Source organism: Pseudorca crassidens, chromosome 9, assembly GCF_039906515.1.
Source record: "Pseudorca crassidens isolate mPseCra1 chromosome 9, mPseCra1.hap1, whole genome shotgun sequence".
Classification (NCBI taxonomy): Eukaryota; Metazoa; Chordata; class Mammalia; order Artiodactyla; family Delphinidae; genus Pseudorca; species Pseudorca crassidens.
Genome location: NC_090304.1, coordinates 85,747,363 through 85,771,566, shown reverse-complemented (window position 1 = coordinate 85,771,566; position 24,204 = coordinate 85,747,363). Strand labels below are relative to the sequence as shown.

Below are 24,204 nucleotides of genomic sequence, written 5' to 3'. Positions count from 1 at the left end.
CTTATGCCCTCTGGAGGAAGAATAGGAATCTTCATGGCAGTGAATCATTTTCAGTCACAGTGATAAACATAAGCCTCTTGAGTCAATCAACTAAAATGAGGTTTTCAGATTTATTCTTGTTTCCCTTATCCTCAATTATCATTAGTTTTTAGCGAAGAGTCAGATTTTATTTGACATATAAAAATGGGTCACATCTTTAAAGAACTCATTTCCACATGATGTTTATGTTCTTAATATCCCAGCATAAATATAAACTATAGGATATAAAGTATAATTATTGAATTAAAAGAAACTTTTCCCTTGCTAACAGTTATGATTTTTTTAATTGACCAATTCAGTTCATAATTTTTAAGATGTAGCTACTACTCTGCTAAAATATTATCTTTGTTAATTAAAGCCGTATCTTAAAATAACACAGAACTCTATTAGATAACATACCATTCTGGCACACTTTGGAAAAAATTCATTGCAGCTTTACAGTTTTTCACAGTGAGACTCACAAGAATTTTCTCCAGGGCAAGATGAGGAAAATTACTATAAAGTAAAATAAAAATCTTTACTTAGAAGACCAAAAGCCATTTAAAGCATTCTTAAACTTAAACACCCAGGTTTAGCTATAAATATTGACCTCTAAAATTTGGATCCAAAATTAAAACTACTTTCATCTCTACTGAATTTAACATCTGAAAACAGGTCTTAAAGAGCATACATTTCACATTACTATCATTTTCAACACTTCCTAGAAGCAGGCTCATACTGAATTTTTAAAGAGCATAAACAATTATGAAATAAAAGTAGGACTTCCCTGGTGGTGCAGTGGTTAAGAATCCGCCTGCCAATGCAGGGGACATGGGTTCAAACCCTGGTCCAGGAAGATCCCATGTGCTGCAGAGCAACTAAGCTCGTGTGCCACAACTACTGAGCCTGCGCTCTAGAGCCCACGAGCCACAACTACTGAGCCCACATGCCACAACTCCTGAAGCCCATGTGCCCTAGAGCCCATGCGCTGCAACTACTGAAGCCTGCACACTCTACAGCCCGCATACTACAACTACTGAAGCCCACATGCCTAGAGCCTGTGCTCCACAAAGAGAAGCCACTGCAATGAGAAGCCCATGCACCACAACAAAGAGCAGCCCCTGCTCGCTGTAACTAGAGAAAGCCCACACGCAGCAACAAAGACCCAACACAGCCAAAAAATAAAAAAATTTTAAAAATAAAATTTTTTTTTAAAAAAGGCATTAAAGTAAAATCACTAGGATCCAGAGGTCTGTCCTCCAATCACTCAGTTCCATTTACTGACTGTGGATAGGTTAAGTGGGCAAACTGCTCCCATCCTAGTGCTTAAGTCCCATTTTGGCTTTTTCTCATTTCTTCCCCTCATTAAAATATTTCGCCTAGAAGATACTCTCATTATGATTCCAGGATATACATGAGTTGGATATATGTTCAGATGGACCTATTTACAGACGATCACAAAGGAACATATAAGTGCTCAAAGAAATATATACATATTTTTCATGCACATCCCCCTTATTCTCACTGTCTAGGCAGAGAGAGAAAACAAAGTAAAAGAACTTGGACAAAGATCCAGGCACAAAGATACAGAACACTATAAAAACAAAGGGACTGTTTAATCTCTAGGACTAATTCTGGGAAATCCTGTATGATCACTGTAAAATAAAGCCATCTAATATCAAACAAGAAATGGAGGGCACCTTATAAAACAAAACAAAAGCCAGCAGCATGCTAACTGAACTCAAATTACCTGTGAAGAATTGGAGGCAGCTCTGCACTGTCTTCAAAGTCATCCTCTAACTGATGGAATAAGAGCCATTTCATTATCAATTCCTTTAAAGAAAAATTTCTGTTTACATCATATATATTCTTCTCCATTCCTGTTTTTACTGTTTCTGGAACTACACAGATGGTCAGTGCCAAAGTCAAACAGCATACTGCAGGACTACAGCAAAACAAAGGACAATTAATATTAAAAGTAAGCTCTTTGCATAGAAAACAAACTTATGGTTATCAAAGGGGAAAGGAGGTGGGGGAGGGATAAATTAGGAGTTTGGGATTAGCAGATACAAACTATTATATGTAACTCAAAAACAGTCATGTACCACAATGTTCACTGCAGCTCTATTTTCAATAGCCAGGACATGGAAGCAACCTAAGTGTCCACTGACAGATGAATAGATAAAGAAGATGTGGCACTTATATACAATGGAATATTACTCAGCCATAAAAAGAAACAAACTGAGTTATTTGTAGTGAGGTGGATGGACCTAGAGTCTGTCATACAGAGTGAAGTAAGTCAGAAAGAGAAAAACAAATACCATATGCTAACATATACATATGGAATCTAAAAAAAAAAGGTTATGAAGAACCTAGGAGCAGGACAGGAATAAAGACACAGACATAGAGAATGGACTTGAGGACACAGGGAGTGGGAAGGGTAAGCTGCGACGAAGTGAGAAAGAGGCATGGACTTATATATACTACCCAATGTAAAATAGATAGCTAGTGGGAAACAGCCACATAGCACACAGAGATCAGCTCCGTGCTTTGTGACCACCTGGAGGGGTGGATAGGGAGGGTGGGAGGGAGACGCAACAGGGAGGAGATATGGGGATATATGTATATGTACAGCTGATTCACTTCGCTATAAAGCAGAGACTAACACACCATTGTAAAGCAATTATACTCCAATAAAGATGTTAAAAAAAACCTATTATATGTAAAATAGATAAACAACAAGGTCCTATTGTATAGCACAGGGAACTGTAATCAATATCCTGTAATAAACAATAATGCAAAAGAATATGAAAAAGAATATATATATGTGTGTGTGTGCATATATACACAGACACACACACACACATATATAAAACTGAATCACTTTGCTGTACACCAGAAACTAACACAACATTGTAAATCAACTATACTTCAATTTAAAAAAAAGTAAGCTCTTTCAGGGACAGCGACCTTGTCTATCTTATTTATCACTGTGCCTCCAATGCTTAGGGCAGTGCCTGGCATGCTGTAGACATTTAGTAAACTTCTATGGACTAAATGAACACAAAAAAATTCTAAAAAGTCTGACTACATTTGAGAAAATTCTTGATTAAGAACTATCTCTTATTGTAACAGTATGTAGTACTAAAAAAAAATAAAGTTTATGAAGATTGAGCAAAAAATAATTGTCAATTACAAATAAAAGAAATATAAACACTTAATTCTTTAAAACTGGCCTTAGTAATCTCTTCACATTTGAAACTAAATTACACTTATTTATTTATTAAGACTTCCCGGACAAGCAACAAAAGCATCTGAAACAGAATTTAACATATCTTTAACTGAAGTTAGAAATTACAAAACTCAGGGGGGAAAAAAAAATATATATATATATATATATGTTGCAAAATAGAATACAATCCATAGTCAACTTACCATGAAGGTCTGCAGGCTGACCCAGTAAATAACTTCCAGAATTCTCTGTCAACTTCAACTAAACTGCCTTGAATTATGGCTCCAAGTAAGCCAAAGTTTTCAGCTTGTATTTGTTCAGAACTTATACCACGAAAAGTAATAGACCAAATTTTAATCCAGAGTTTCAATAAATCTGACTTTTGAGAGCTTTCTAGGTTTGATTTCTTGCCTTGACACAATGCAACTTCCATAAGGCATCGTAACACATATGGTGTGCGTTCCCCATGTCGTTGTTGAGGTAGAAGCTGGTGTAGTATCATTAGTAATGGTGACAACTCACAGTTAGGTAAACTTGAAGGATATTTTGATATTAATTGAGTTGCAATCTGTAACCTAAAAAAAGTATAAATAATTTGAAAATTATTCAAATCCATTAAGAGGCTAAAAGAAAATATATAGACATAGTACTCTTATAATATCCTAATTAGAATATTATCATCATCATTTTCCAGACTACTCTCATAATAAACTGGCTCTTAATATTTATTAGGCCCTACTTCCTAAAGTGGCAAGAAGATTGAAAACATTTAGGCTAGCTGGGTAAGCTATCATATTTTGCTTACACAGTAACTTCAAATAACTAAATTACCAACATTCTACTTCTTACTTATCACACACATCCCTGCTCTTCGGCCACCAATAATATTCCTCTAGAACAGTAAAACAAACAAAAAACCCCAAAAACTGTTTTCCCTTGACGTTAATTCAGTTAATTCAGTAAGTATTTGCTGCGAGTTCTCTAAAATGAGTGCTACTCAAGAATAGGAACTATATCTTGTTCACCCTCTATCCCTTATGCTTGGCACATAGTAGGTGTTCAATAAATAACTTCACTAAGTGGACAAATTAAAGAATATGAAATTGGCAACATCAACTATAGAAAATTTAGCAATAGGTATCTAAATCAATACGATTTCCTTCCACAACTCAATTATATTTAAACATTACATCAACAGAGGAAAAATCAAAGAGCACTGTTAACAAAAGTATGACTGTAATCTACAAATTTCTAACTGTCCTTACGCAAGCTGCTTAACCTTTCTCAGTTGCAGTTGTCTTTTTGGTAAAGCAAAAAGGCTGAGCTGCATGAATTCTACAGATTCCTAACAGACCTAATATTTTGTGATTCCAAAGAATTCCACAATTTATTTAATTACTTAAATAACTGCAAATGCTATATGAGACTAAAGAACAGAGCAAATGGAACTTCCTGGGTGGCGTAGTGGTTAAGAATCCGCCTGCCAACGCAGATGACACGGGCTCGAGCCCTAGTCTGGGAAGGTTCCCACATGCCACGGAGCAACTAAGCCCGTGTGCCTCAACTACTGAGCCTGCGCTCTATAGCCCGTGAGCGACAATTACTGAGCCCACGTGCCACAACTACTGAAGCCCATGCACCTAGAGCCCATGTTCCACAACAAGAGAAGCCACCGCAATGAGAATCCCACGCACCACAAAGAAGGGTAGCCCCCGCTCGCTGCAACTAGAGAAAACCCTGTGCGCAGCAACAAAGACCCAACACAACCAAAAACAAATAAATTTTAAAAAAAGAACAGAGCAAATAGTAAAAAATAACCTTTATCATGGCATAAGGTCCAAATTATTCTGTGATTTCTGAATACTATCTTTAATTTCTTCCTAATCTAATTCTATTAGAAGGTGCCAAGCATGGTAAAATTTCTTTGTGTTGAGGTATACAACTCAGTGAATTCCACGAGGCACACAGTACCGATCGCCTACCAAGCAGCCATTCTCCTTCTTCCTTGCTATGGCAATATGCTTAGGAAAGGTGCCCTATTCCTGGCTTCCAGCAGATAAACCACAGTGGTTGATCTCACATGTCCTAGTAATCACCTTCCCCTTTGTCAGTCATTGCTTTGGGAGTGACCTAGTTCTGGCCAGGCCAATGAGGTAAAGGAATATACCGGGGTCTTGTGAGAAAAATTAATGAGACTAAAATGATATTGAAAGAGAAAAAAACAATATTTTACCAAGGCACAATGTTAAAATCATTCTGTGACTTCTGAAGATGATCTTTTATTACTTCCCAGCCTAATTCTATTTTCTTCTTTTTGCAAGGTGCATTGTAATCACTAAATTCTCTTTGTGTGGTTGTGTAAGACTGAGAAATCTCCAAAGATCTAGTATCTTCATTAAAAACCTGTAAAACAACAAAAGGAAAATCTATTTTTTAAATACTGCTATTGTTTCTAATAGTTCATTAGGAAAAAATGTTCCTTCTTAGATGAAGATACAGGTTAGTCATAAAGCAAGAGTAATAAACTACAGAAATATATGAATATGAAAATATGGTGACAAACATTTTGCAGACAATAATGGCTCTCTAGAAAGCAGATATTACCAAGTAAGTTATTAGTTTTAGTTCCTGAGAAACTTTACTAAAAGCACCAAAACATCTAAAAGTAAAGCAAAAACCTCTATTTTCAAAGATATTAAATCATAAACTTAGTGTTAAGAAAATATTTCACATGTGAAATGGATGGTAACCAAATCTCTGGGGAAAAGTTTTACTTAAGAAACATTGTCTCTATTTCATTTACTTCTGCTCTGATCTTTATGATTTCTTTCCTTCTACTAACTTTGGGTTTCATTTGTTCTTTCTCTACCTCCTTTAGATGTAAGGTTAGGTTGTTTATTTGAGATTTTTCTTGTTTTCTGAGGTCAAACTTCCCTCTTAGAACTGCTTTTGATGTGTCGCATAGGTTTTAGACAAATGAAATAGAGACTGAAAAAATAATAGAAAAGATCAATGAAACTAAAAGCTGGTTCTTCGAAAAGATAAACAAAATTGATAAGCCTTTAGGCACACTCATCAAGAAAAAAAAGGGAGAGGGCCCAAATCAATATAATCAGAAACGAAAAAGAAGTTAAAACTGACACCACAGAACTACAAAGGATCATAAGAGACTACAACAAACAGCTATATGCCAATAAAGTGGACAACCTAGAAGAAACAGACAAATTCTTAGAAAGGTACAATCTCCCAAGACTGAACCAGGAAGAAATAGAAAATGTGAACAGACCAATAACCAGTAATGAAATTGAATCAGTAATTTTAAAACTCCCAACAAACAAAAGTCCAGCAACAGATGGCTTCACAGGTAAACTTTACAAACATTTAGAGACTTAACACCTATCCTCAAACTATTCCACAAAACTGCAGAGGAAGGAACAATTCTGAACTATGAGGCCAGCATCACCCTGATATCAAAACCAGACAAAGATATCACAAAAAAAGAAAATTATAGGCCAATATCACTGATGAACATAGATGAAAACATCCTCAACAAAATATTAGCAAAACGAATCCAACAATACAGTAAAAGGATCATACCTGGGACTTCCCTGGTGGCGCAGTGGTTAAGAATCCACCTGCCAATGCAGGGGACACGGGTTCAAGCCCTGGTCCGGGAAGATCCCACATGCTGCGGAGCAACTAAGCCCATGTGCCACAACTACCGAGCCTGTGCTCTAGAGCTTGTGAGCGAAAACTACTGAAGCCCGTGCGCCTAGAACCTGTGCTCCGCAACAAGAGAAGCGATCACAATGAGAAGCCCACGCACCGCAACGCAGAGTAGCCCCCGTTCTCCGTAACTAGAGAAAGTCTGCACGCAGCAACGAAGACCCAACACAGCCATAAACAAATAAATAAATAAAAATAAATTTATATTAAAAAAGTAGGATCATGTGGGATTTATCCCAGGGATGCAAGGATTTCTCAATATTTGCAAATCAATCAATATGATATAGCACATTAACAAACTGAAAAATAAAAACCAAATGATCATCTCAATAGATACAAAAAAGTTTTTGATAAAATTCAACATCCATTTATAATAAAAACTTTCCAGAAAGCAAGCACAGAGGGAATATACCTCAGCATAATAAAGTCCATATATAACAAACCCACAGCTAACATCATACTTAATGGTGAAAAGCTGAACGTATTTCCTCTAAGATCAGGAACAAGACAAGGATGTCCACTCTTGCCACTTTTCTTCAACAGTTTTGGAAGTCCTAGCCACAGCAATCAGAGAAGAAAAAGAAATAAAAGGAATCCAAATTGGAAAAGAAGAAATAAAACTGTCACTGTTTGCAGATGACATGATACTATACATAGAAAACCCTAAAGATGCTACCAGAAAACTACTAGAGCTCATCAATGAACTAAGTAAAGTCGCAGGATACAAAATTAATATACAGAAATCTGTTGCAATTCTACACACTAATGAGCTACCAGAAAGAGAAATTAAGGAAACAATCCCATTTACCTTGCATTAAAAAGAATAAAATACCTAGAATAAACCTTTTGCCTACAGGAGACAAAAGACCTGTCCTTGGAAAACCGTAAGACTGTGATGAAAGAAACTGAAGACGACACAAACAGATGGAAAGATATACTGTGTTCTTGGATTGGAAGAATCAACATTGTTAAAATGACCATATTACTTAAGGCAATCTACAGATTCAATGCAATCCCTATCAAAATACCAATGGCATTTTTCACAGAACCAGAACAAATAACTTTAAAATTTGTATGGAAACACAAAAGACCCCAAATAGCCAAAACAGTCTTGAGAAAGAAGAACAGAGCTGGAAGAATCACACTCCCTGACTTCAGACTATAAAGACTACAAAGCTACAGTAATCAAAACAGTGTGGTACTGGCACAAAAACAGACACATAGATCAATGGAACAGGATAGAGAGTCCAGAAATAAACGCATGCACTTATGGTCAATTAATCTATGACAAAGGAGGCAAGAATATACAATGGAGAAAAGACAGTCTCTTCAATAAGTGTTGCTGGGAAAACTGGACAGCTACATGTAAAAGAATGAAATTAGAATGTCCTCTTATACCATATACAAAAATAAAATGAATTAAAGACATAAATGTAAGACTGAATACTGTAAAACTCCTAGATGAAAACACAGGCAGAACACCCTCTGACGTAAGTCATAGCAATACTTTTTTGGATTCATATCCTAAAGAAAAGGAAATAAAAGCAAAAATAAGCAAATGGGACCCAATTAAACTCACAAGCTTTTGCACAGCAAAAGAAACTATCCAGTGAATGAAAAGACAACCTACTGAATGGGAGAAAATGTTGGCAAATAATATGACCTATAAGGGGTTAATATTCACACATATAAACAGCTCATACAGCTCAACATCAAAACAAACAAACAAACAAACATTATTAAAAAATGGGCAGAAGACCTGAACATACATTTTTTCCAAAGAGGAAATGAAGATGACCAACAGGCACATGAAAGAATGCTCAACATGCTAATCATCAGGAAAATGCAAATCAAAACCATAATATCACTTCACACCTGTCAGAATGGTTATCATGATTATCATCAAAAAGAACACAAATAAAAAACAGTGGCAAGGATGCGGAGAAAAGGGATCCCTCATACACTGTTGGGGGGACTGTAAATTGGTGCAGCTAATGTGGAAAACACTATGGAGGTTTCTCAAAAATTAAAATTACCATATGACCCAGTAAAATTCTCCTGGGTATATATCCAAAAAAACCAAAACCACTAATTCAAAAAGGTACATGCACCCAATGTTCACAGCAGCATCAATTGCCAAGATATGGAAGCAACTTCAGTGTCCATCAAGAGATGAATGGATAAAGATTGGTGAGTGTATATACATATGTATATATATACACATACACACACACACAAAAGACTACTACTCAGCCATAAAAAAAGAAAGAAGTTCTGCCATTTGCAGCAACACGGATAGACTTGGAGGGCGTTATGCTAAGTGAAATAAGTCAGACAGAGAAAGACAAATACTGTATGATATCACTTACATGTGGAATCTAAAAAACACAACAAATTAGTGAATATAACAAAAAAGATGCAGACTCACAGATACAGAGAACAAACCAGTGGTTACCAGTGGGGGATGGGGGGTAACAAACTATGAGTGGGAGTTTATTGTAAGGATGTATTGTACAACACGGGGAATATAGACAATATTTTGCAATAACTGTAAATGGAGTATAACCTTTAAAAATTGCATAAATTTAAAAATTTCTTCTATGGAGAAAAAAAAAGAAACATTAAGCCATCAACTGATGAATGGGTAAACAAAATGTAATATATCCCTACAACTGAATATTACTCAGCGATAAAAAAGAATGAAATACTTATTCATGGTACGACATGGAAGAACCTTGAAAACATTATGCTTAGTGAAAGAAGCCAGACACAAAAGACCACACATCGTATGATTCAATTTATATGAAATGTCCAAAACAGGCAAATCCACAGAGGCAGAAAGTAGATTAGTGGCTGGTTGCTAGGAACTGGAAGCAGGGAATTGAGGCTGACTGCTAATAGGTACAAAGTTTGTTTTGGCAGTGATGGAAATGCTCTGGAATTAGTGGTGATGGTTGCACAACAGAGTGAAAATGCTAAAAACCACTGAATTACATCCTTTAAAATAATGAATTTTATGTCATGTGATTTCTAAATCAGGAAAAAAAACAAAGAAAGAAAACACATAGGGTTAGGATAATCTTATTGCTTGTAGACAGTTTTCTTAAGAATGGAAAAGTTCATCATCAGTTTTCCCTAAGTTTATATTTGCAAGATAGTTACCTCTTAAGTTAGAAGGGCAATGCTAAATATTTATGGTGTTTAGAAAGGAATAGTTACATGTACCGAGTAATTTTACACGCTTTTTACAGGCCAATAAAAGGAGAATGAGAAATTTCAAAATGTGACAAGATCTACTATACCTGGTGACAAATATCTGCCATCAATTCAATCAAGTTTTCCTTGACAGCAATATTACGAGATCCTGAAGAATATTTCCCTCTGCTTCCTATATGACTTATTTCATTTACTAGCAGATCATATACATTGTATAAGATACTCTTCCACTTTCTTGATGCATAGGCACCTGTAATTTTAAAAAATAATTAATTAAATTAAAATATAATTTATACATACAATCCATTTGCACCGCCAACTCCCACAAAACTATTCAGCTGTTAAGGTGGAAACATTAGAAGACATCTGGTCCAGCCTATTTAGTACTAATGGCTCTTCTGACAATATCCTTACAAGCTCTACTTCATAATGATGTCCATTTCACACATTTCACACTCAGTTAACTGTATTTCTTATAAAATTCTTCCATATTCTCATCTATCTCTAACCAATTCAATCAAAATCTCAATCAAACTTTCTTTAATTTCTTCTCTCCCCCAAAGCAAATTAATACTGTCCCTCTTATACATAAGGACCAACTTCTCTGTATGTCTTTAAGAGAAAAACACTACCAGTTCCTTCAACGAGTGTACAAATAACATGTTATCCAGACTTATCATCATCCCAGTCATCTTTCCCTAGACACACTCCAGTCAACTTATGTCCCTCTTAAAATGATGACTCTACAAACTCTGGTAAGCGTAATATTCCCAACCACGATCTAACAAGTATGGGGAACAATGGGGCTGTTTCCTCCCACAAAACGAAGAACCTATTTAAAATCTATTAATGAATTTAATTAATCTATTAAAGAACCTAATAAAGTCTATTAATGTATACTAAAACTATATTCGTGTTTCTGACAGCCTCATCATCTGCCAATTTTCAATTGATCCTAAACATGCACTTAACTAAAACCCTAAACATGTCTCACCATCTCTTAATAAGCCTGATTTTCATTCTGGTGAGAGCTATGTGAAAGATCAAAAACTAAGGAAAGCCACCGTTCTTTCACCTCCAGTGGTTTCATGGGCTACAAATACATCTAACTATACATACTAGAAGAGCCCATGAAACATACACAGCTGCTTTTGATAAAAAGTGGCTACAAACAGTTTTCCTCTATTTTAGCTACTATTCAATTAATGTCCTTAATAAGGTCATTACACTAGCCATGATGAATTGGTCCAAAGGCTAGTACAAGCCAGATTCAAAACATAGCCTAAGCATGAGAGAACTCATTCAATTCTAGTTCCACCCAGTAAAGTTCCTGTCTACTGAATGGAGCTACATCATCCATGCAATACCCTTTTGGTGAAAGACAAACATAAATGAATGAAGGGAGGATAAGTCATTCATTTCTGGTTTCCCTAGCAAATATGTATTTATCTTCCTTGGGAACTGACTAATCTGGCTGGTTCAATCCACATTTATCTATTTTATTTTCTAATAAAAGCAATATGTAGATAAACAAGATCCTGTCTTCTCTAAATTCTTTTACTCCTACAGTCTGCGTCACACCTCTTAGCACCTAATTATTGCTGCATAATCAGCTCCTAGAGGGAATAGTGTCTCATATTTGTTTGTATTCCTCACAAAACGTAGCATTGTACTAAACAAATGGTAAGGCATGATATGATTTGCTACCTACCATAGCTTCAAATTAAAAAAAAAAAAGTGTGAAAAATATCCTCATGACTGACACTATTACCAAGCAAAGCAATCCAGAGGAAGGTCATAACCTCCTATAACATACAGATTTCATACTTAACCCTCTATATTTCAATGAAGAAGCAAATTCAAAATAGCAAAAACTTTCTTTATACCTTTTTCTTGAGTTTTGGCTCCCTTTGGATGATGGATATAAATTTGTAGTTGAAATAACTCAATAATTACTTCTTTTAAGGAATCATTAAGTCTATGTTGAGTCCAGATATAAAGTAAGGTAGGAAGAATTTCATCTCCTAATTCACATACTCGAATTCGAAAGTTAACAGCCAAAGTCTTGAGGAAGATAATAAATGCTGCTAAGATATGATTTAGACCTGCAGAGCTCTTTTCTTGTCTGTAAGAGAAAATAAACAGACTTAATATAACAGGGGAAAATGCAGAAACTGAAGACAGTAATGAAGTTGCGTGCTGAAAGAAAAAAAGTTCTGATTTTCAAATAATAGTAGCCTTACTTTCAGAATTATTCAGAAAAATCACAGCAGCACTACTTAGCAACAACAAAAAATAGTTCCTATTCGGCATTGGGAGATCACTCTGTTAGCTCTCCCTGCTGCTGAAACACTGTCTAAAATTATATAAAACTAATTTGTAATACCTACCATTTATAAAATATTTCACATTATAAATTGGGTAATGCCACACAAATTTAAGATACTGATATTTCCAAAATATATTCCTATTTCATTTTATTCTTAGCACATTACAACTATCTTCAAAATTCAGGAAAATAAAAATATTTAGAGGCCATATAGCTTTTCCTGTTATTAAAAAAGCAAGACAGATCTAGAACATCATTACATGTTCTGCATATTGGATATTCAGGAAGTGCTGGACCTAACACTTTCCTTGGGAATCCACTAGTTCTACTATAATCGGCCAATGATGTTTTCAAGTTGGTAAAATTTAGTTACTCAATCTAAAACACAGTCTTGCAAAAAGATCAAATGGATTTCCAATACAAAACAAAAACAGATTAGATTACCTTGCATGCTGAATAGCCTTAGAAAAAAAATCCAAAAATTTGGAATTTAATCCATCAGTCTGCGAACAGCATCCTTTGGTCACAGCTTCAATTATTCTAGCCACCAAAACTCTATTAATGTCTTGTGAAGGTTTAAGATACAGCTGGAAGTACACAGAGAACAATTCTTAAAAAAAAAAAAAAAAAATGTTAGTTATGTTTTTAAAAAGAAAACTATCGAAACATTTAACTTAGATGTCAAAATTCAATTTAAATTTCAATAATCCCACAGACAAAAGATTAAAAATTATATTAATTTATACTTACTACAGTAAGAGCATTCCATCAATATTTATTTTTATAAATTAAACTGCCTTCAAGACAGGAACTACAGGCAGCAGAGTATGTGAACACCAGTTTAAGAGCCAGATCTCAGATAAGCTACTTAACTTCTCTATTCCTAAATTCCTTCAGCTAGGCCTAACAAAGCACTTGACAGTGTACTCTCCACAGTTTTGTTTTGTTTTGTCTTAGTGCTATTTGATTAATAATGTGTGTAAAGTGTGTCAAGAACTGTGAAAAATCTGAGACTTTACGCTATTTGTAACCCAACAAATTAGAATGCCAGTTTCACGGATGTTGGCAGAAGACATGAAATTCCTGATCAGAGAAAGAGGACAATTTATTTCTCACAGCAATGAGAGTAGCCAGAGTACCTTCATTTTTGCATAAATTCCTCAATCTCAAAAGCAATGTGAAGAGGGACAAGTGACACAGTTCAAATGATGAGCTACCATACAGGAGAGATATCCCAAGCAATGAGCTGCAAGCAAACCTTCCTTTGTTCTGGAGGAGGCCATCATCTCTGTCATCTCTATCTTCCAAGGCTCACTGTACATACTTTAAAAAACAGTCTGGAAAAGAATAGTCAGTGTCATGTCTTTGACATGACATGCAGAAACGTGAAATGCATTGAGAATTATCTCCCAACACAATGAAAAGCAAAGTTGCTAAGGCAGGATTTTCTTCCCATAAAGAGATAATTAGGAAGTCCTCAGTTAGCAAAGTGACTTAAGAATAATTTCAACTGTATATGTCAAATAATTCTGCAGAAATAGCTTAAAGTCAGAAATGTTAAATTCAAAAGAATAAGGACAATATAAAAACCTCAAACATCAAGTAGTAAGAAAAATGATTCCTATCATATCTGACTTTATAGAACTCTACACAAGTGCTTCCCAAAGTTTTTTCACTACATGCAATACCTGAATAATGGTAAAAACATGAATTAACACACACAAATTTGGAGACAGAAAAACAGGAGGCGTTATCTTTAGCATTTCCTTCTTATTACTTGGCAAGAGCAAAGTGCTGAAACAGGAAAAGCCAACAATGCAACTCTCTGTCTCTGATTAAATCTCAACTTTCAGGGCTTTTATTTTACTTGGGGAAATTATCCCAGTTCTCACAGAATCCAACATATTCCTCTAGTAAGTGGGTAAAAAAAAAAGCTAGTATAAGACATTCAACAAAAGAGTCCTACTTCTCCAAAAACGGCGGCAGTGCATGCCTCCAAATGAATTCCCTTTCTCCATGAATTCAACAACAAAAAAAGCTCAAAGAGCAGATAGCAAAACAGCATGATATTAAAAAGCAGTTTCTGCAGACTCACAGACATAAAGAACACACTTGTGGTTGTCAAAGTGGAGGGAGGTGTAGGGGAGGGAAGTATTGGGAGTTTGAGATTAGCAGATGCAAACTTTTATATATAGGATGGATAAACAACAAGGTCCTACTGTATAGCACAGGGAACTATGTTCAATATCCTGTGATAAACCATAACGCAAAGAATATGAAAAAGAATGTATATATGTACGACCAAGTCACTTTGCTGTATAGCAGAAATTAACACAACATTGTAAATCAACTATTCTTCAATAAATTTTCTTTTAAAAGGAGTTTCTGGAGTTAAAATAAAATAAAACCCCAAAAGACATCATTAAATGTAGATTCCTTGGAATTTTACACAGACAGCCATATCATCTACAAATGTGAAGTTTTATTTCTTCCTTTCCAATCTGTATGCCAATTATCCTTTTCTTGCCTAACTGCCCTAGCTAGGACCTCCAGTACAATGTTGAATAGGAGTGGTGACAGTGAATACCCTTGTCTTGTTCCCAATTTTTTAATGAAAAGTTTTAAATTACAGATTTGATTTCTTTACTCGTTACAGAAGTATACAGATTACCTATTTCATACTGGGTGAGTTTTGATAGTGTGTGGTTTTAAGGAATTGTTCCATTTATTTTCAGTCATCAAATTTATGTGTGTAGAGTTGTTTATAGCATTCTCTTACTATTCTTTCAGTATCTGTGGAATCTGCAATTATATCCCATTTAATTCCTAATATCAATAATTTGTGTCTTTCTTTACCTTACTCACTCTTGCTAGAGGGTCTAGATTTTGATGTTTTCAAAGAATCGGCTTTTTGTTTCAATAATTTTCCTTTACTGTTTTGTTTTCATCGATTTCTGTTCTTATCTTCTGCTTGAAGTCTTTGGATTTGTTTGTTTTTCTAGTTTCTTGAGATGGAGGCTAAGATTATTAATTTGATATCTTTCCTCTTTTCTAATGTAGGCATTTAATGCTATAAATTACCCTCTCAACATAACTTTAGCTACATTCCACAAATTTTGATATGTTGTAATTTTCATTTTCATTCAGTTTTAAACATGCCTTGAGAATTTTCTTTCCACCCATGAATTATTTAGAAGCGTGTCATTTATTTTCACAAAAGTACTATGAAGGAAAGAGTACCACAGTAGAAAATAAAAAGAGAGGAAGAAATTAGGAAAAACAATCAGAAAATGGCCGTGACATTTAAACTGAGACTTGAAGGACAAGAAAAAACAGGCCATACAAAGGGTAGCCTCTGAAAAAAGAACAAATGCCACAGGTAAGAAAGAGCTTATACCTTCTAAACAGGAGTGTGTGAGATGATCCATAGCTATGTCAGAAGAAAATATTAGCGCTCCTATTTTTTAATTAAAACTAATTACAAAAATTATGCTTTACTGATTTTTAATATAGAAATCGACAATGGCCACTCTGGAAGACAGTTTGGCAGTTTCTTAAAAAACTAAACATACTTTTACCATATGATCCAGCAATCACGCTCCTCAGCATTTACCCAAATGAGTTGAAAACTTATCTGTACACAGATGTTTATAGCATTTTCATTCATAATCTCCAAAACTTGCAAGCAATCAACATGTCTTTCAGTAAGTGAATGGATAATTAAACTGTGGTAAATCCAGACAGTGAAATATTATTCAGTGCTAAAAAGAAATGAGCTATCGAGCCATGAAAAGACATGGAAGAACTTTAAATGCAAATTACTAAATGAAAGAAGCCCTTCTGAAAATACTATATACTGTATGATTCCAACTATATGACATTTTGGAAAAGGCAAAACTATAGAGACAGTTAAAAAGATCAGTGGTTGCTAGGGATCAAGGTGGAGAGAGGAATAAATAGGCAGAGCACAGAGGATTTTCAGGGCAGTGAAACTATTCTCTATGATACAATAATGGTGGACACATATCATTATACATTTCTCAAAAGCTACAGAATGTACACCACCAAGAGTGACAGTGTAAACTATGGACTTTGAGTGATATGAGGTGTCAGCGTAGGTTCACTGACGGAAACAAATGTACCGCTTTGGTGCTGGATGTTGCTGTGTACGTGTGAGGTCAGGGGATATATGGGAACTCTGTACTTTCTGCCCAATTCTGCTGTGAATCTAAAACTGCTCTAAAAAAATAAAGTCTATTAAAAAAAAGTTTGAAAATCACTGGGTTAGAGAATCTGAATAAAGGCCACTGTAGCAAGAGCATAGAAATTAGAAGGATGGGGTGGGCTTTAAGGCCAGAGAGATAGGCAGAAGCAAAACTACGTAGCACTTCCAAGACCTGAAGGGAAGTCCATATTTTATATTAGTTATACAAGAAAGCAACTGAAGGTTTTTTTTTTTTTTTTTTTTTTTCAACTGAAGGTTTTTAACTTTTCTTCCTTAGGACAATCTTAGGGCTCTTGCTTTGGAATCCCTTCTTCTCAGAAAACATACATGAGCAATTTTCCTGTGTATTCAACTACTCTCTCTTCACTGAATCCTTCTGATTACATGTATATATACTTCAATCACTCTCTTCTTTAATAGGACCCCCCTTTCCCTTCCCCTTGTAACCAAAACTTTTGAAAATGTTGTATTTGTTAATCCATTTTCTCACTTGTCACTCATGCTTTCACACCAGTTTGTTATACAACTGAACACCATCAACCAACTGACTCTAGCTGCCATGTATAGAATAATTCATCCAACAATAGCAGATACACATTCTTTTCAAATGCATATGGAACACTCACCAAGTTAGACCTTATCCTTGATCATAAAAGAAATCATAACAGTTATAAATAATTTTGGTTATAAAAAGCATGGTCTCTGACCATAACATTAAACCACAAAAGGAAAACAAAACAGGAGAATTACCCCAAATGAATGGGAATTAAACAACATACTTCCAAATAATCCAGGGTCAAAGGGAAACCCTCAAAAAAACCTAGAACATATTTTGAACTGAAGAAAAAGAAAAAACAACATTGTCAACATTTGTGAGATGTGACTAAAGTAGTGTTTAGAGAAAAACTTATTACATTAAATGCACATATTTGGAAAGAAGCTCTCAAATCAATGATCTAAGCTTAAGAAACCAGAGAAGAAATGAAATCCAAAACAATCAGAAGTAAGGAACTAATAATTATAAGATCAGACTCAGTAATGAAAGAGGCAATACCACTACAGAGCCTAAGCACATTAAAAGGATAATGAGACAATAATGTTCAAGAACAACTTTACACTCATACGTTCAACAACTTATATGAAATGAACAAATTCTTAAAGAAACAAATTCCAAAGGTCACTGAAAATATGTAACCTAAATAATCCTGCATCTATTAAAGAAATTGAATTCATAATTAAAAACCTTACAACCACCACCTCCAAATTCAATCCAGTAACATACAAAATGGATAATACATCATGCCCTAATAGGGTATATCCCAGAAACACAAGGTTGACTCAACCTGTGAAAAACTGATCAACATAATTCACCATACCAATAAACTAAAGACAAAAAAACCCATGATTGGGCTTCCCTGGTGGCGCAGTGGTTGAGAGTCCGCCTGCCGATGCAGGCGACACGGGTTCGTGTCCAGGTCCGGGAAGATCCCACATGCCGCGAAGCGGCTAGGCCCGTGAGCCATGGCCGCTGAGCCTGCGCGTCCGGAGCCTGTGCTCCGCAACGGGAGAGGCCACAGCAGTGAGAGGCCCGTGTACCGCAAAAAAAAAAAAAAAAAAAAAAAAAACCAAAAAAAAACCATGATTATCTCAATATATACAGAAAAAAATTCAATTCATATCCATTCAATATCCATTCATGATAAAAAACCATGAGCAACCAGAATAGAAGGGAATGTCCTCAACCTGTATTAACAGCTAATATGCTGAACTTCCCTGGTGGCACAGCATATAAGAATCCACCTGCCAATGCAGGGGTCATGGGTTCGAGCCCTGGTCCGGGAAGATCCCACATGCCATGGAGCAACTAAGCCCGTGTGCCGTAACTACTGAGCCTGTGCTCTAGAGCCCGTGAGCCACAACTACTGAGCCCACAAGCCACAATTACTGAAGCCCATTCGCCTGCAGCCCGTGCTCCACAACAAGAGAAGCCACCACAATGAGAAACCCGCACACTGGAGCAAAGAGTAACCCCCGCTCGCTGCAACTAGAGAAAGCCCACGTGCAGCAATGAAGACCCAACGCAGCCCAAAATTAATTAATTAATTATTTAAAAATAGCTAATATGCTAATGATCAAACACTGAATATTTCCCCCTAAAACCAGGAACAGGACAAGGAAGGATGTCTCTTCTCACTACTCCTAATCAAAATCATATTGGAGGAAAAACTATAAATCTCTTAGAAGAAAACACAGGGGGAAAGTTTCATAACATTGGATTGGCAATGATTTGTTGGAAATGACCCCAAAAGCACAGGCAACAACAAAAAAAAATAGATAGACTGTATTCATCAAAGCAAAACCTTTTGTGCATCAAAGGACACTATCATCAGAGGTAAAGGCATCCCATGGAATGGGAGAAAATATTTCCAAACCATGTATCTGATAAGGAATTAATATAGAATACATAAAGAACTCCTACAATCCAACAAAAAACAAACAACCCGATTAAAAACTGGGCAAAAGATTTGAATAGACTTTTGTCCAAAGATGATATACAAATGGACAATAAGCACATGAAAAGTTCAACATCACCAGTCATTAAGGAAATGCAAATCAAAATCACAATGAGACACCACTTCATACACATTTACATTAGGATGGCTATTATCAAAAAAAGAGAGAAAGAAAAAGAAGTGTTGAGGAGTTAGCGACAGGGAGGGCAGGGGGCCTGTGCTTAGTTCTGGGGGAGGAGGTGGCCAGTTTAGGGTCTCAGGGGACAGGTGGGGGAGATGGCAGAGTTAGATGGGACTGGGGGGGTGGGGGTGCCAGGAGAAGGAAGGTTGAAGGGGAGACTAGATGTTGGGGGAACTGTGCTGGGAAGAGCTGCGTCAGAAGTGCCCACAGTAACCCGGGGGGAGGACAACACCCAGGCCTGGCTGTCGCAGCTGCTTGCTGGAGAAGGGGAGCCTGACCTCTAGGAGGGCGCCGCTCCTGTACAGAGGGTTGTGAACCCGCCTGGGGATGAGGCCTCGTGTTGTGGAAACTGAAATTAGCTTCGCGGGGCTGACAGTTCTGGCCCAGGGCGGTAGCAGTGCACCCCTTTAGACTTTTCCTCTAGGTTCCATGCTTACCTCTTCTGTGACCTCACTCTGCCCCTCCTCCTCCCTCTTAACTCTCTCGAGGTTACCCCTTCACTTAAAACATTGCTTCTGGTAATCTGTGTTCATCATGGCAAGCTGATGGCAGCAGGAGAAATGGAGCCCCTGTCCAGTGTGAGTCGTAGCAGTGCAGGAGGGGAGACCCTGGAGGAGGAGAGAGCCCGCCTAAATTGATGTCTACAGATTGAATTTCCAGAGGCTTAGGAGGAGGAGTTCCCCATTGTCCTGTTTCCAGGCCTTGCTCAGGAAGCCCTGTATTCATTCAGGAGACCATCCTTTAACGTTTTCAGATGAGCTTATGAGGGGGCAATCTTTAAAAGTCCAAAGCAGATGCATCCGGGGCCTTCAGCAGATGCGTTGCTTTGAGTGTGTAATCCGGGAGCAGCGATCTCTGGGCACGTGAATGCCACCAGGCACCTGTCCTGTTCTGGGGTGGAGGTTTTCAGATGCTGCATCTTCTAAATTCAGCCTTCTGTTGTACTAGTTTTGTGCTACGAACCTTGCTCCCAGAGGACTCGTAAGCCGTAGAACATTTTAACACGATGCCACAACACAGAGTGCTGCCTTGTAGATGGAGCTTGCAGATGCATCCCAGTGACCCTCTCATCTACCCGCCCGCCTTCCTGTGCATTGGTCGGAGGAATTCTTAGTGTGATGATATAATCTGTGTGTTGGGAAAGTGTTCAAGATGGAAATGCCTTAGGCAAATACTTAAATGAGCCAACTGGCAAATTGAGGGGGGTCATTGTACTGTGCTGGAGGTACGAGTTGGTCATGCCCCAATTATGATAGAAATGGCAGGTCTAGTTTGGGCATTCCTACTAAGAAGGGAGTGGTCAGGGTACCGATAGTGATCTTTGATTCATCTTGCTCTATGTGTTTTTTAACTTCGATTTTACTTGATCAGATTTCAGAGTAATTTTAGTGTTCAAATGGGAGGACCCTGAGGTGAGGGGTGGTGGGGAGGGAAAAGCCTACCACAGGTGCTGGGAGGGGTGGGCGTGAAGAAAGGGAGAAGGGGGGAGGGTTGTGGTTAGGTGTGGGTTGTAGAGGGTGGGAGTGGTAGGGAATGTGGGTTGAAGGGAATTCTCTGAAAAGATCAGTAGGCAGAGCTCTGGGGAATTATATAGAGCTCAGGGGCCAAGAAAATACTGGTTAATAGTAAATTGTTGGCCTTCCCTGGTGGCGCAGTGGTTGAGAGTCCGCCTGCCGTTGCAGGGGACGCGGGTTCGTGCCCCGGTCTGGGAGGATCCCACATGCCGCGGAGCGGCTGGGCCTGTGGGCCATGGCCGCGGGGCCTGCGTGTCCAGCGTCTGTACTCCGCAGCGGGAGAGGCCGCAGCAGTGAGAGGCCCGCGTACCACAAAAAAAAAACAAACAATAGTAAATTGTTAATGCTAGTTAAATTATCGCTTGGAAGCAAAAAAAAAGTCACTTGGAAACTTTCTAAAATGCTTAGAACTCTGCTAAGTGCAGGGGAAAAAGCAAAATTGCTTTGCTGCAAGATGGGGAGGACTGAAAAGGTAACTAAGACCTGGTTATTGGTGGCTTGAAAGATTGGTGTCAGAAATTTGCATCAGCAGGTTAACATCCTTCACTGCTTTCAAGCTCCTTACGTGGTTTATCTGAAGATGTGTGGTATTTGGGAGAGGTCTTCGAAAAGACTTTAAATACCCACATTGTGGGCTTTTAAAGTAAGCTTGAGATTTTGGAGTGCACTTAAGATGGTGAGATGTACTCTTCTGGGTTTTCACTGAGGTTTTGCAGTTGAAAACTTGAGCAAAGTGAAAATGCAATGACTTCTAAAGGAATTTTGTGTTACTTCCTGCCTTAAAAGCACATCTCTTCTTTGTGATAAGTATTAGAAACAGCAAGAGTTTTTACTTTTCGTCGTCATTGTTATAAGGAGAACCTAATGACTTTTTGTGATCACTGTAAAATTACTGTAATATTTGGTAGCAAACAATCCATGTAGGCTTGCTAAGGTTACAGTTAGTAATCCACTGTATCTTTAGTTTTGAATGTTTGTGTTTTTTAAGTGATAACCGTATTAGAGAGGAAGCTATCAGCCAAAATCAGTTTGGGAAATAAGCAAAACTGGGGATGGGGAGGTGCTTTATTACTAGATTATGGTGTGCTTGTGAAAATTCAGGGAAAGATCTGAATTCTTTGTGATAAAGTAATACCAGTGGCTTTAAAAAAAAAAAAAGCGTTGGTGAAGGTGTGGAGAAATTGGAACACTTGTGCATTGCTGATGAAAATGTAAAATGGTGTAGCCCTTGTGGAAAACAGTATGGTGGGTACTCAAAAAATTAAACACAGAATTACCGTATGATGCAGTAATTCCACTTCTGAATATATACCCAATTGAAAGCAAGGACTCAAAGAGCTATGTGTATACCATGTTCATAGTAGAGTTATTCACAATATCCAAATGTAGAAACAATCCAAGGGTCCAATGACAGATGAATGGATAAACAAAATGTAGTATACACATACAATGGAATATTATTCAGACTTAAAAAGGAAGAAAACTCTGACATATACTACAACATGGATGAACCTTATACATTATGCTAAGTGAAATAAGCCATTCAGAAAAGGACAAACACTGTACAATTTCACTTACAGGAGGTACTAGGGTAGTCAAATTCAGAGACAGAAAGTAGAATGGCTGCCAAGAGCTGGAGGTGGGGAGCAGGGGAAGTTCCCGTTTAATGGGTACAGAGTTTCAGTTTGGAAGATGAAAAAAGTTCTGGAAATGAGTTGTGATGGTTGCATAACAATGTGAATATACTTAATGCCACTGAATTGTATATGCAAAAATGGTTAAAATGGTAAATTTTATGTTATGTACATCTTACCATTAAAAAAAAAAATCATACTGAGGTCCTAGTCAATATAAGGTAGAACAAAGAAATAAGGCCACATGGCTCAGAAATGAAGGAACAAAAAACTCTCTACTTGCAGATGACACAACTGTCTAAATAGAAAATTCCCCAGAATGAACAAAAGAGCTCCTAGATCTAATAAGCAATTTTAGCAAGGTCCCAGATCAATATGGTATACAAAAGTCAACAGTACTTCTGAACAACATGGAAGAGAAAATGTTTTAAAGAGACAGTAAAATTTACAAACTACTGCAGTATAAATCTAACAAAAATATACAAATTCTATATGCTGATAAATCAAAAAAGACGTAAATAAATGGAGAGATATACCATGTTCATGGACTGGAAGAGTCTATGTTAAGATGTCTATTGCTCCTTAGTTCAATAGGTCCAACGTGATACCAATAAAATCCCAGCAGGATTTTTTGTAGAAATCAACAAGCTGATTCCAAAATTTATATGGAAATGTTGGTTTAGAAGACTAAGGCCATCTTCTCATCTCACTCTAAACTCTCTCCCTAGACAATCTAATCCATAACCATGGCTTCAATCACCACCTCTACCAAATATATTTTGAATGTAAACTTCACTTCTTGAGCAGGCTTCATTAGAGAAGTAAATTTCAGAGACGGTAACTAACTAAAAAAAAAATTCAACAAAAAGACTGATTATCAGAAGTGAAAGTAGTTTGCTTAAAAATAGAGAATTTCAGAGAACATGCCAGATGATGGAATCAGAGTAAAGAGACTAGACGAACGACTGCCTTTGTTTCAGAGACCCATAGTTACAAGTAATAATCTAAAATGTACAAATATTCTAAATATTTAGGCTGAACCATTTTGGTGACAGACGTGTCGGTGTACCCTAGATATCACTGGCCTATTCTCTAAAGGCTGCCACTAGGCTTACTGAGGGCTCTGTTTGGAACAAAGCCTCCTTTGTGTTCAGAGCAACAGCAAAGGCCCCAGATAAGAAATTAAGCAATAGCTAAGAAGGCCTTTATTCATGTGGGAACGGTGGAATACAATGTAGACCACTGATTAGGTCATGGGTTTATGGTCCACAAACATCTTATTTTGAAATGATAAACTGATGGTAAAAAATATAGATAAATGTCTTTTAAGTTAGCACAATTTATCTTGAATACTTCTCAATAAAAAATACTGAGTTTCTAAATTTTCAGAGGTGGCTGTATTAGAAGACTTTGACATCTGGCTTAAAGTCACCTCATTAAAGCCAAATACCATTTTCACCCATTAAGCCACCCAGAGCCAGAAATACTCCACTTTTGAAATCAATAACCTCAAAAATTTCAGCCTCTGACCAAACTTCCTTTGTGGTCTCTTAGTACCTCTCACCTACAAACTGTCACAATACCTCCATGGTACCCCACTCTACTTATCTTGTAAG

General features: G+C 36.9%; 1 protein-coding gene across 3 annotated transcripts in view; it reads right to left on the bottom strand.

The window, feature by feature from the left end:
* Positions 1 to 24,204, bottom strand: part of ATM (ATM serine/threonine kinase) — a 140,319-nt gene that overhangs the window by 105,582 nt on the left and 10,533 nt on the right. For 2 of the 3 annotated variants that reach the window (XM_067750943.1, XM_067750944.1), the window contains exons 6-12: positions 12,966 to 13,131; positions 12,079 to 12,317; positions 10,279 to 10,442; positions 5,484 to 5,653; positions 3,454 to 3,825; positions 1,769 to 1,963; positions 439 to 534 (exon numbers count right to left, since the gene is read on the bottom strand). In XM_067750943.1, the coding sequence (XP_067607044.1) occupies positions 439 to 534; positions 1,769 to 1,963; positions 3,454 to 3,825; positions 5,484 to 5,653; positions 10,279 to 10,442; positions 12,079 to 12,317; positions 12,966 to 13,131 (1,402 nt within the window). Of the gene's footprint in view, positions 1 to 438; positions 535 to 1,768; positions 1,964 to 3,453; positions 3,826 to 5,483; positions 5,654 to 10,278; positions 10,443 to 12,078; positions 12,318 to 12,965; positions 13,132 to 13,239; positions 13,859 to 24,204 lie in introns of those variants that run through there. The other variant, XM_067750945.1, reaches the window with a different exon arrangement.